The 14,325-nt window shown below is 45.6% G+C and overlaps 1 protein-coding gene across 2 annotated transcripts in view; it reads left to right on the top strand.

Annotated features, from left to right (window-relative positions):
• Positions 1-14,325, top strand: part of Klhl2 (kelch like family member 2) — a 106,696-nt gene that overhangs the window by 12,072 nt on the left and 80,299 nt on the right. For both annotated transcript variants that reach the window (XM_021169355.3, XM_085843943.1), the window contains exon 2: positions 3,486-3,611. In XM_021169355.3, coding sequence (XP_021025014.1) covers positions 3,486-3,611 — 126 coding nt within the window. The remainder of the gene's footprint in view (positions 1-3,485; positions 3,612-14,325) is intronic.

The following is a 14,325-nucleotide window of genomic DNA, read 5'->3' on the forward strand; positions in this document are numbered from 1 at the left end:
CTGACCCATCCCTCCAGCCCCAGGTTCCTTTCTTAAATCACTCTGTATTCTCTCCGCAGTAGCTAATGGACTGTGCCTCCTCTTATCCCATGCCAGCAGTGGAATTTGCCTCTGGAGGCCGTGCCCTGCGCTCACCCAGTTGTTCAGCCTTAAGAAACAAATCAACAGGGAAATGGATTCACCCAGTTGTTCAGCCTGCTTTTGGTGGACAGCCTGAGAAGGAGTCAAGGGCTGCGCCAGTGCAACTCAGGGTCTGGGGAAACAGCAAATCATTCTGAATTTTCTAGGTTTCCTTAATATTGACAATCTGCATCTTAGCTTTTTTATACTGCCATCCATGTAGCCAGCATGCTTTGGCTTTGCCCATTAACCAATAATTCTCAGAAATCTGTCACCATCTAAATAATAATAATCAAAATTGTGTGTGTGTGTGTGTGTGTGCACGCGTGCACTCAACTTTTGGAGTTGGTTCTCTCGTTTCTAACATGTGGGTTCTGGCAGTCAAATCTAGATTGTCAGACTTGGCAAATGTCTCTGCTTGTTCAGCCATCTCGCCAGTCCGCTAGTTAGAGTTTTAATTTTCAACTCCAGGCTATCTTTGTGTCTTTCTCCTGAGTTTAGTGTCAGTACCCCACATCAGTGCCAACCTGTGTGAAAATGATCTTCCTACACCTCAGATTAGTTCCCATAGCCTTCCTCTTGCTGTTAAAGGAAACTCAGTTGTTCTCCTTGCTCGGACTTTGGATGTACACAGACCTGGTTGCCGCTTCTTTGAACATAGCAAAAGCCAGCCATTTCTCTTACCCAAGGCAGCCTCCCTATAACGCCTTTGGTCAGTACTTCTCAATCTTTGTAATGCTGTGACCCTTTAATACAGTTCCTCATATTGTGACCCCCAACCTTAAAATTATTTGGTTGCTACTTCATAATTGTAACTTTGCTATGGCTATGAATTGTAATGTAAATATCTGATATACAGGAAATCTGATATCTGACCCCTGTGAAAGGGTCATTGGACCCCCAAAGGAGTTGAGACCCAAAGTTTGAGAATCACTGCTTTAGAGGTTACTGCCATACCTAAATCCCTTCTTTTCACTCTTGACCCCTCCCTCTAGACCCTAGTCCTAGTATGCTTCTGGTTGCTCTGATAAACAGAAAAACCAAACAAAGCAAGCCACTCGGACAGAAAACAGTTTAGGGGAGGAAAGAGTTGCATTTCCTGATACCCATTTGTCTCTGAGGCTGTCATTGCAGGAACTCAAGGCAGGAGCCTGAAGCAGAAACCATGGGGGAACAGTGTTCACTGGCTTGTTCTCTGCCCCTGCTCAGCAATCTTTCTTACATATATATCCCTAGCGCTGTGACGGTGCCGTTCACCGTGGGCTTTCTCTTCCACATCAGTACAAGCAGGCTCACAGACATGGCCACCGGCCAGTCCGAGTTAGGCGTTTCTTCTTTTGAGGTCCCTTGGGTGATTCTAGGTTTGTCAAGTTGACAAACCTAACCTGCCCAGGTGTCTTCATGGGGCAGGGGTGGCTTTTGAAAAATGTAGACTGAAGCCTTTGTTACTCTGTTTCTCTGGCTGTGGGACTGTGGGGCTGGGTGGGCACTGCAGCTGGCTCTGCCTGTGCCTTCTCCGGGAGCCTCCTCTCAACCATCTAGCCTTTGTACAGATCTCAGTTTCCACTTACTGTCCTTGATCCTATTCTCCGGCTTTCTCCCTGTCTCACCTACCTTGTCCTGTAGCATGCTACCTACCCAGTTTTTTGACTTGCCATACTTTTTGTGTCCGCCTCGCACAGACTGCAAAAATCTTTGCTTTATTCATTGATAGTTTACAAGTACACTTAAAAAACATTGACTTTAGGAATGAGTGCATAATACAGTGTTTTTTGTTTTTGTTTTTGTTTTTTCAAAGGAACTGCCCTTTTAGAAGTGGGGCAGGGGGGAGAAGAACAGATCCATGTGTGGGATGCTTGCTGCTGTTCTTCGTACCACATATGTGTGTGGATCTCAGGAGATTTACTGTGGTGCTTTGGTTTTTAAAAACTGATTTATTTTTTATGTGTATGTATGTACCATATGCATGCCTGGTGCCTAGGGACAGTGATGGAAGAGGGTGTCAGATCCCCTGGAACTGAAGTTACAGCTGTTTAAGAACCAGTATGTGTGTTCTGGGACCTGAACCCACGCCCTCTGCAAGAACAACATGTACTCTTAAACTCGAAGCTGTCTCTCCAGCCCGTTTTTTTTTTTTTGACCCTATTTTTTTGAAGTATAATTTATATTCTGTAAAATATGTGTAATCCAATGATTTGTAGTAAATGTCCTGAGTTATGCATGTATCACTTCACAAATTCCCCTTGCGTCCATATAGTTAGCAATTCTTGGCTCTCACATCACATTCCTAATTCTGACAAATTCTATGCCTCCACCTCTCAAAGGAACAGTTCATATCCAATACTTAAAGTCTCATGTTCTTAAACACCATAAATATAGGGGCTGGAGACTTGGCTCAGCAGCTAAGAGCGTGCGCTGCCCTGGCAGAGGACTGGAGTTGGGTTCCCAGTCCCCACCCTGGTGGCTGACAACTCTCTGTGACTCTAGAGAAGAGGCAGTGTCCTCTTCTTGCTTCCACGGACAACCACCCAACACACAGATGGATATTCATATCCATAAAAAGAAAACAAAGCTTTTCTTTAAAAAAAGAAAAGAAAAATGGTCCATCTGAACATGAGGTTAACCTCTTTGACGCTGGAAGTGGTAGAGAGCAGTCAGGTCGGCTGTGCCTTGATACACAATGTGTCACTCATTGCCTCCTACCCACCTCAGTCTCTTCATCTTTGAAATGGGCTAATTATGGTAATTAGCTTACAGAGTTGTTGTGACGATTATAAATAACGAGAGCGTACCATTATCTGCAAGAGCTGCCGCTGTGTGTCGAGAACTTCAGTTAATATGATGAATCTCTTTCTAGTGTAGGCCCAAAATACATGGGCTGAGCAAAGAGAGCATGTTTAAATCAGATTCTGCATCTGAAGTTTGCTTAAAGTAGTTTGTCAACAAACACCCTCCCTCTCTGCCCCTCTCTCCCCTCCCCACTTTATATAACATGTATGCATGGGTAGGACTGTACGTTGATTATAAAAGCAAGTGGATTTCCAGCAGAGATCTTTTGCAGCATCTTTATATTTAGAGAGCTCGCTCTGTTAAGCCATTTTCCCTGAATCTTCATCGTTTATATTTGACAGGTCTTTGACACCAGGGAGATAATTACCCACTTTTTTTTTCCGTAGAAACCACAGTGTCCGTAGGAAAGTGCTCCGAGTTGAGTTGCGTCTTACTCTCGCTTGAGGACAGCCGCCTTCTAAATGCTCCGGGGAGGGTGGCAGGCATTCGGTTGGTCTGTAGCTTGACAAGCCAGAACTGAATTATCCTTTAATGAGAGCGTTGTCTTCTCTTTTTGTTCTTTTGTCTGTGTACAGATGTACAAAGCAGGGTCATCAGAAGCCCCTCGATTCAAAAGACGAGAATCCTGAGAAACATTGCCCACTGACGGTGAACCCCTGGCACATGAAGAAAGCCTTTAAAGTCATGAATGAACTCAGAAGGTAAAGTCACTCTAGTGCACACGCACCCATTAGTCTTCCTTTGATTTCTCTTTGTCCATAGAGCCCCCTCCCCTCCCCCATTGTTGCTCGAATACAGGGAACATCAAAAGCTTTTCTGTGAGGATTTTAGGAGAAGCGAGGCTATCGAGGCTATCGGAAGCGTAGGTGCTAGAGAGTTCCTCTGTCGAGCAGCGGCAAGTCAAGCACAGCGAGTGAGTTCAGGCTTTCTCTAAGAAAAGTCTACCGTGGCTTTCCAGGGAAGATCGTGCACTTCTCTTTCTTTCCTTTGAGAGAAGGTCCTGTGTAGTCCAGGTTGGGGATGATCTTGAACTCCTGACCCTCCCTTTGCTGTCCAAGTACTGGATGACAGGCGTGTTCTACCACTGTGCTTCTGCTAATAAAATAGGTTTTTAATCTTTAACATACAGATTGTATGTTAAACATATCAGATATTCTGCCTATTCATTTGCTCATTTGTGTGTGTGTGTGTGTATGTGTGTGTGTGTGTGTTATGTGTGACACGCACACGGTGCACATGTGTGGGCACATGTGACAGTTAAGGAAAGCCTGTGGGAATCGCTTCTCTTCTACCACTGTGTTCGGGTATTTGAACTCACATCTTTAGCTTTGATGGCAAATGCTTTTATCCTCTGAGCCTGGGGACTCAGGGATTTTAAATGGAATATTGTATTGAAATTAATCTTGTTTATTTTTAACTTTTTAACGTGACTTCTGGAAAAATCGCTACTTGCATTGTATTTCCATTCATTAATGCTGAGGACAGGCTTCTGATTCCAGCCATAAAGAATGCGGAGAGATACTTTTAGACAGGGAAACATGTAACTTGTTTTGGTGATGACAGTTGTGGTTGTTGGGGACAGTACCTGCCTGTTGCTAAGGTGATTCTCGTGCATGTTAAGGGTCATTGCCACACACTGAGCCTTCCTGTGACACACTTGAAGTCCTAGCACTCAACAGGCTGAGGCCGGAAGAGCTCACGTTCAAGCCACTGTCAACTATATAAAGAGATCTGGTTCAAAAAGCTTTGGGGATGCACGCCTTTAATCCCAGCACTTGGGAGGCAGAGGCAGGCAGATTTCTGAGTTCCAGGACAGCCAGGGATACACAGAGAAACCCTGTCTTGAAAAACTCAAAAAAAAAAAAAAAAAAAAAGCTTTGGGGATAACGGTGACACTAAAAGCTGATTAAATAGGGTCTGGAGAGATTGCTCAGCAGTTAAAAGCTCTGGATGCTCTTGCAGAAGACCCAGGTTTCGTTCCCAGCACTCACACTGTGCCTCGAACATAACTTCAGTTCCGGGAGATCCAAGGCCGGCTTTCAACCTTTTTGGTTGGTTCAGACATGCAAAGCCAAACCAACTGGCTTTTAGCAGGCACCGCTCCCCCACCTCTCCCACTCCTCCTCCCCCACCCCTCACTTCTCCTCCCCCACCCCACCCCCTCCCCCTTGCTCCTGTTGGACACTATAGCTTTGGCTTCCGTATTTTACCTTGGTCTCTGATTGACCTGGACACGATTCATTACACCATAGGAACGCAATACCGACTGCTCCTTCCCCTGAGGCAAATGATTGCATTTTGAGCCACACTTGACTTTGAGTCTCTGTTTTATCCCAGGATTGTTTAGCCCTGGCCATCCCCAACCTGGTGTGGGTGTGGGCTACACGGCTTGTTCATTGTTTTGCACTACTTCATGAGCCAGAGTCACCGGCCAGTGGTTCATGCTGATCGTCAAACAAAGGAGAGCTTTGAGAGTAGTTGCAGGTGGCTGCTGCTCTGAAACCAGGCTTGCTCTAACGATGTCACTAGCCGGTAGTATTTTTAAAATGTACTGTCAGGCTGGCTCAGTGGGTAATGTGCTTACTGTGCAAGAATGAGGACCTGCATTTGGAACCTCAGAACGCACATCAGTAGCCTGGAGCACTAGCATAGGTCTGTCTTCTCAGGGAGACAGGAGGCAGAGACAGGAGCATCCCTAGGGCTTCCGGGCCAACAAGTTTAGCCAGTCACCAAGCTCCATTGAGAGACCCAGTAAGGGAGAGCAACTGAGGAAGAGGCTCAAGACCAGCCTTTGGCCTCCATACATTTGCACATACGCGCACAGGCAGGCACATAGACCAGCACACATGCGTATATACACCAACACGGAGTGAATTAACTTCACAGCTGGGAAATGGATGAACTGTGGATAAAGCAGATTAAGGCTTTTATTCCGAAGAATAAAAGAAAGTAGACAAGGCTGAGAAGCAAGAAGACAGACTTGTGTTTTGGAAATGCCGTTTTCGAGCAGTGTGACACTGCATGATTTAATACCTATACTGGGTAGAGGTCAGAGGCAGGAGGACATCTGAGGTTAAGGTCTACATAGTAAGTACTAGGGCTGCGTAGTGAGTCTGAGTCTCCAAAACAATTCACCTTTAATTCTTACCTTTTGTATAATTCTTTTAAAAATACAAACGGAACTTGAAGAAGCTTTTTTTATTGTACAGCTGAAAGTCACTAATGACTTCCTGTCCTTGCATCAGCTTCCTATTGCCAGAAAAGGGTAGCCCAGGGTGGTTTCCCGACTTCTGGGAAGGGAGCACTTCCCTGTTCTCACGACTGTGCTTGGCATCCATTGGCCTCTAGCCCTGTGGCTCTAAGTCTCAATGTGGCAGTGGTGGGAGGCGGAGTAAGGGGGCCTCACCGCCGTGCACTAGGGATGGCTTTGGTGAATTTTTATTTTGCTGGTGAGAACAAAGTCCCTTTCATGAATCACTTTGTAAGGTATGGTTGCCCACATGTCTCTCCCCAGTTAGAGGTAGGAGGGCAGGAGAGCTGTGAGAGAGGTTTATCTGAAGACGGACCACACATCCCGATGTGGGCAGCACCATCCACGGAAAAAGCCCTCTGAGTGCCAGTATCCCTTCTCTCTGCAGCCTGACCTACCCAGATATGACTAAGCCCTTACCATCATTCTGTTCCACCTCGACGGACCGGACTCTCAAACTGTTACCCAAATAAACCCCTTCTCTCCCGAGTCCCAGGATTCACACACAGCAGTCTTTTCTGGTTTAACTTAGTTGCACAGCTGGGAAAGGACGGACCTAAGATGAGGTAAAGCTCTGTGCTGGCACTGTGTAGATGAGGTGCGAAGTCAGAAGGACAGCATCCTGCTAGGCTAGAAGACTGTATGGGTTTCACTGAGTCTTCTGTGCAGTGTTATTCACTGATGGTTTCTGAGAATCCAAGTAACAGGGTGACATGAGGGATTTGGCAGGCTGGCTCTAGTACAGCACTGACTCTCTGGTAGTTTAACTTCACTTTTCTCAGTGGGAGGGGGGTTAGTTTAAAACGTGAGCGTGTCAGAATCAAACAATGGACCCTTAACTCCCCACTCTGAGAACTGGCTCAGCGTTTTCGCTCAGTATATCTTTTCAAGGCAAAACTTACCTGAACAGTGTGTTTTTAGACTCATGTTTACTATGTGCTACACAGGGATGAGTATAGGAGGGGATGAAGAAGCAGGGAACATCACAGGTACCTTTTTTAAAATTTTGATTCAGGGTCTCACTTCGTATCTATTCTGATCAGGCTGGCCTCTATCTCAGCCAAGCCCCTGCCTCTACCTCCCAAGTTCCCAAGTGCTGGCATTAAGGCCACTGTTACCTGCCCAGCTTTTTTTTTTTTTTTCAGGGTTGAATAGGTCTTAATGTACCCGTGGTCTCCTTGAAACGACGTAGCCAAGGATAATTGTGAACTGTTTAGCCTGCACCTTCCAAGTACTGCCCCAGCATACCCAGCTCTCAGAACTGTTAGTGAGAAACTGAGATGGCCAGCTTTGTGGACATTAAAAAAACGGTAGCAAAAAAAGGGGCAGCCTTTTCTCTTCAGAGAAATTAAAGAAACACTGCTTGTTTCTAGGATATGTGATTCTATCTGAGCTTGTTGCTGCAATTCTTACTGAGGGTGTGGGCGGTGGGCAGTCTCTTAGTTTTATTAGAAGGAATGTAATTTTTGGCCCTTAAATTAAATCTAGGGGCCAAAAACGTTCTGTAAGAATGAACTGTGATTCACCTGTATGTCTTATATAATCCATACATACTCTGTTTTTCACTAGTAGTAGTGGTTTTTACATTGTACAGAAACAAAAAACTGCAATCTTTCCCTTAAAGGAATGAGTGTCACTCCCATCCCCCACTGTACCCAAGGATTGACAGAGGGGGAACCCAGTTTCCTCCTGGGATTCTGTTATCTGTCCTATGTGGCTGTTCATACTTGGCTACTTAGAGGTCAGGGCAAGTGGCTTGAACAGTGAACTCAGGTAAGGCTGCCTTGGTTTTGATCCCTTTGTGTCAGGATTTTTAAAAGAGATTTTAGAAGAATCACATAGGGCGCGACTGTTTCTGTTCCAGTATTTTTGATATGGAAGAATGCTGTCAGGACCTTTTAGTTTTGTGCACTACAGTGGAATACAAGATCTTCCTTGAAGGACAGGAAGCCCTTCAGTTCTTCCAGATGTATTTATGTAAGAAGGATTGAGAGACAGCCTGGAGTATGAGCAGAGTTAACCAGCAGTAGTCTGCAGGGTCTCATAAGCACTGGTGGTTGATTTCTTTTTAATGGTCTTTATTGAGCAGGGAGAGGATCATTAAACTCTTCTAGAATGTGGAGAAGGGACAGTTTAAAATGACTTCACTAAAACAGCCTTCTCTCCTCCTTCTCCCTGAGATGCTGCAACCCCGAGAGGCATGGAGTACCCACTGCCCCACCTCAGTTTGCCCTGGGTAGCCTCAAAACCAGAAGTCAGAGTCTCACCCCACCCAGCCTCTTTCCGTTCAGTCTCAGCTGTTATGCCATCTCTCTGTTACGCCATCTCTCCGACACACAGATTCATTTGTTTGCTTTATTACGGATTTGCATGTGTGCCTGTGTGGATTTATGTGCACTGCATGTGTGGCAGTGCCCGTGGGGGCCAGAAGAGGGCGTTAGATCTTTGGAACTGAAGGTAACAGACAGTTGTGAGTGTTTGATGTGGATATTTGGGATAGAATCTATACCTATTATAGTAGCAGTAAGCCAATAAGTACTCTTAACTGCTGAGCCATCTCTCTAGTACCCCCAACTCCCTATAAAGACAGATTTTGCTGTGCTAGTCTGGAAACTCCTGCCTCAGTTTCCCAAGTGCTAGGATTACAGGGTTGCAGTGCCATCTTGTAGCAAGGTGTCCTGTGTGTGTAGTGCGGGCTCTTCCCTGTAGCTAGTCTCACCCACATAATCCTCCCCCCTACCCACCCAGCGTGACTGTTTCCCCCTCAGAGAGGCAGCATCCCCCACTTCTCTCTACTCTTCACCTTTCCCATACTTTTTTCTTTCCCTCGTATTTCCTTTTACTTTATCCATAAGTAAATTCTCTTCTTTTCAGAGCAATGAAATGTTTTTGCAAGTCCCCAGAGCTGCAGACGTCCCTTCTCTACGGACAGGGAGTGCATACGTTCTCCAGGGACTCCTGGTGGCTCTCTGTTCTGTCCCTTTTCATTCCTGTTCAGCTGTCTGAAGTCTATCTGAAAGGGATGATAGACTCTGCCCTGGGAGCCGTTACTAGTGTAAAGCAGTTACTAAATGGTTGACAGTACCTGGCTTTCCTCTAAGTTCCCTGGTGGACTGACTGTCGCGCTGGCTGTAACTGGTTTTCCTCTGAGTTTATCAGGGGCCTGTCCCTCTTCCTGTGTGTTTGCAAGTCTGAGGCACTGTAAATCTCAGGGGTGGAGCGCCTCCACAGCTCTCCCCACTCAGCTGAGTCTTGTCACGCCCAAGACTTAGGTTTTTCTTATGTTTAGCTGCTACAGGAATTCACAGATGTCACCCACGAGCACGGCTTTGAGAAGAAAAGGGAAGATAACGGTGATGTGTGGTCCAGGCTTCTGTTCTTTGAGATCCTTGGCATTTTACCTAGAATGTATCTGTTTTTTTAATAAAGGACATTGTCAGTCTTCGGTGTGGTTTAATCTGACTCACTGAAATCAGCGAGTGGATGCTCTCTGCCCTGTAAAGCAGCTTTAACTGAGTCTGGAGAAAGAGTTCAGTCAGCCAAGTGCCATCGAGCCCCAGCACCCATACATTTGAAAGGCTGGGCAGTGGTGGCACACACCGTTAATCCCAGCTCCCGACAGACAGCAGCAAGTGGATCTGCGTTCAAGGCCAGCCTGCCTTATAGAGCAAGTTCTAGGATAGCCAGAACTATACAGAGAAACCTTTGTCTTAAAACACCAAAAAACCAAACTAACTCAAAAAGCCAGGTGTGTGCTTGTAATCCCAGACTGGGGAGGCATGGACAAGTGGGTCCTTGAAGCTTGCTGGCTACACACACACACACACACACACACACACACACACACACACACACGCGACAGCCCGTGCAGACATATACAAGCGGCTTACCTACATGCTCCAGCTCCCTAGTGCCTAGGAGCCAACAGTGGGTGACAGGGCCACGTCCTGATAGGAGCCCACCCTGGCTCACCCTCGGCCTTACTTCCTGACAGGTTTTTTTTTTTTAAATCTCCTTGGCTTTCTTTCTTTCACCTGATGCTGCTCTCTGGTCCGAAGCTCTCCAGGCTTTGTCGTGCAGGGATTTTCACTGACAGCTTTGCCCATGAGCCTGGCCCCCGCAGGGCTGGTGCTGCCTTGCGCCTGAGGCAGGAGGTGCTCCAGACCATCTCTGGCACCTTCGGGGAGGGGGCAGACTCTTGTCCTTTTCCTGCTGCCACCACTTCCAGTCACAAGTAAAGCTTTTTTTTTTTTTTTTTTTTCATATGACAACTAATTATCTCTGACATCTCCGAGTTGGATGGCACATTTACTTTAAGAAGACACACTGCATTTTAATAGCAGTGGTAGGTTGTTCTGCTCTTAGGAATTCATTTATTTTATATCACAAAATTAAACATTGCCTTAATATATTCAGGCAGATTTTATCATTTTCAAGGTTTTTTGTCTTTTTTTTTCCCCCCTAAGAAAGACATTTTTATTAAATTGTTTCATCCGGAACAGTGTTTCTCAACCTTCCCCCTTTAAAATTATTTTGTTGCTACTTCATAAGTATAGTTTTGCCACTGTTACGAATTGTAATATAAATATACGATATGCAGGATATCCTGGGGGCGGGGCGGGGGTCAAGGCCCACTGGTTGAAAACCACTGATTTAGAAGATAAATTTTCCCCTCCCCAGTGTTATGTGCGGCTTACATACACTCTGTAATCTCCATATTCTCTTTCTAAGGTTGACTTGTTTTCTGAAGTTTTTTCAGAGTTGGGCTTAGGCCCTTTCTTCCTAGACAACCCAGGCCTTCTGTTAACAGCTCTGGCTCTGTCTCTGTCTCTTGGCGTCTCCTGTGTTTTGTGGCAAGGTCTGGCAGTCCTGTCCTTGCACTGACCTTGCGATCCTCTGCCTCCACCTTCCAGTGCTGGGGTTACAGGCGTGAGTCACCATGTAGGCACTCGTGGGTTCTTTTATTGTGATCCATTTCCTGGGTGCCTCCCCACTCACCTGTAAAAGCCCTTGCTGTCATGACACTGTCTTTCTTGTGGTAAGCTGTCAGCTCATGGCGCCTAGTAGGCACCCTTGGAGTGACTGAAGAAAGAATGGATGTGGTTTATGCTCAATAACAATTTTGTTTTATTATTTTGAAGGCCTTTTCTGTCTGTAGTCTATTTTCTTTTAAGCCCAGAAGTTGACTGTAAAAGACAGGATGTGAGCTACTCACAATGCCTTATTTTTAATCCCTTGATTTTCCCTTCTCGGTTCTGTACGTCCCAGTCATTCAGCTTGTAAGAAAACACCTTTTAAGAGGAGTGTGGGGCTGCAGAGATGGATGCCTCGGTGTTAAGGTGTTCCTGAGTCTTACACAAGAGCCCTTTGGTTCCCAGCACTCACAGAGGCAGTTCACAACTTCTCTAACTCCAGATCTAGGGCATCTGATGCGTTCTTCTGACCTCCACAGGCACCTGAATGTCTGTGACATACAATCACACAGATACATACACACATATATACATATAAATATAGTAGTCATACACTCACAGACATGTATACACACATGTGCACATATAGACAGGCATACATTCACACGGATATATATACACATATGCACATATAAACACAGGAGGCATATACCTGCTCAGATATATACACACATATGCACATGTAGACATAGGAGGCATATACTCACATACACACATGTACGCACACACACAAGGCATACCTTCACACAGTTACGCGGACACAAGGCATATACTTAACATTTATTACACACGCACATACAAATATTAAAAATTGAAAAACAGAGAAAGGGTTGACTAGCTGTGAATGCTGATGTATATTTAGTGCCCACTCAACACAACAGTACAGAGCAAGAGGTTGGCCAGGTCTTTGTTTTAAAATATGCTATTGCTTGACCCAAAAGGATGAGACACAGGTCTAAAAGCAAGCATGTCCATGACTTCTAACAAGGCCCTCGGACTTCCTGCAACCTCACCCAGGGTGTGCCTGTGTAATATTTTGTTAATGTTTTAGCCTTATTAGTTAACTGACATCAACTAATAAGCCAGTGAGGCCAAGCTAATTATGCAGCAACCAGCAGGTGCTGTGCTAGAAGGTTTGGATCAATGAGTAATTATAATTGAAGCGGAGTGTAATTAATTGCATGATTTTTGAGGTATTCAAGTGTAATGCTACTTAAGATCCATCTTTAAATGAGAGTGGTAGGAGGGATTGCTGACACCAGGAAACCATGGCCAAGATGCCCTTGCCTTGGTTTTGCCTGGAGTCCACATTCCCACTCACTATGGGAGAGCCAGCCCTGCTGCTTTAGGAAGAGACACGTCACCTTGCCGACGCCAGCTCACTCATGTTCACCCTCTGCCCAGGGCATACTTACTTTATTATTTTATTTTTTCTGTTTAGGATGGCCTTCCTCCTTCCTGAGGGAGCCAGCTCTTGCTAGTTTATCCGTTGGCAGTCTCACTGTGTTGCTCAAGAGGCTGGCCTGGAGCTTGTCACCCTCCTGCTCTTGAGTCAAGTGTGGGTTACAGATGTGAGCTACCCCATCTCCCATGACATCTCTATGGTGGTGCTTTGCAGTCCGTCTGATAATGCCTGTCCTTTGCTAGTCACCATAAGGGCAGGGATGGCCTAGGAGTGCTTTTCTGAATGAGTGTGCAAACTTTATTTGATTTTTTTTTTTTGGTCAATATTTTGTAGAGATAGTTCAGTTGAGCCTTTGATCAGTTCTATGTAACACTTAATAATTTCATCACTGGGGTGTAGTGGTGTGCATCTATAACCCCAGGACTTGGGAAGCCAAAGCACGGTCATTACAAATTCAAGGCCAGATGGGGCTATGTAGTGATTTTGGTTCCAGCCTGGGCTATGTAAGAGTTCAAAACCAGTTTGTTTGGTATGAACTTTAAGAAACTTTGTCATTACCCTGCTTAGGTGTTTGTGTAATGGGGTTTGAATATTGCTGTCATTACTGGGGGGGATGAGTGGTATGGGCAGGTTAGCCCTATGTGTGTGGGGTTGAGGATGGACCCCTAGATCTCATACATACTAGGTAGTCTTTCATTACTGAGCTACACCCGAAGCCCGGGCTGTTCACTTTTAACCTTGGTTTCTCCAAATGTACATTTCAGGGGAACTAAACAATATGTACCTTGCTGACTGAAGTGTGCCATGCGGGAGAAGGTCTTCCTCAGTTCTCCACCCTTGTCATGCTGGCTAATGTGTGAGCCCTGCCATTCGTGGAGTGCAGAGTGTTTTCATCCCCTGTGCTGATGGTAGACTTTGTCACTGTGCACCCGATCTGGAGGAATTCAAATGAGTGTCTCCTTTAATGACTCTAACATGGGACCTTCCTGGTGCCTCACTCTGTATCATGAGCCCTTAAGTCAGCGCCACCCACAAGCACGCCTCAGTGGAAATGGCACAGCAGGCCGGCCTATCGGGAATTAGGTCATGGAACACTGTCATATCTGGAGTTGGGCTTCTCGTTTTGCTCATAGTTTTGCCTCAGCTAAGGAGAGAAGTAGACTTCCCAGGAAGCTTTGATGTGAGCCCCCAGGAACTAGTTCATAAACAAGTGGAACACTGCAGGGGCCTGGCTACGTTCCCAATGCATGTGAGCTGCCGGCAGGCTCTCCTTGAAGGAGAGAGGCAGGGGACTGAGAGCGAAGTGTGTACCCTATACACACAGGAGCTCGGGACTCACATATTTATTGATAGGAGGCGTGCCTGTACACTGTGTGTCTCTGTCTTTCACAAGATGACTGCCTGCAAACATTTGGGCTTTGAAGCCTTCTGGCTAGTTCCAGAATATCTGCCAAGAACTTATTAATTACCCAAAGGATGTAGTATCATGTAAGCACCTAAATAGTGCTCACCACACATGCTAAAGGGAACTAAAGTGGGTGTTTTAGAATTATAAGGATAATTGTAGCTGGAAGAACATTTGCTGTAAGGTTACAAGTTGTTTTTAAGTTTTGTTACTGGTAGTTCGGCCTCAAGGAATAATACATTTTATGTTGGTAAAGTGCTCTAGGTTATGGTTTTCAAGACCAAATGTTTTATAAGCAGCTCGTGCTATTGAATATAATGTTATCTTTGTGTTGGGTCCCAGGGACATTTTGAATATCTTTTCTAATTTGGCAGGAGGGTTA

The sequence above is a fragment of the Mus caroli genome, unplaced genomic scaffold (assembly GCF_978045245.1).
Source record: "Mus caroli unplaced genomic scaffold, Mus_caroli_1 scaffold_10, whole genome shotgun sequence".
Lineage (NCBI taxonomy): Eukaryota > Metazoa > Chordata > Mammalia > Rodentia > Muridae > Mus > Mus caroli.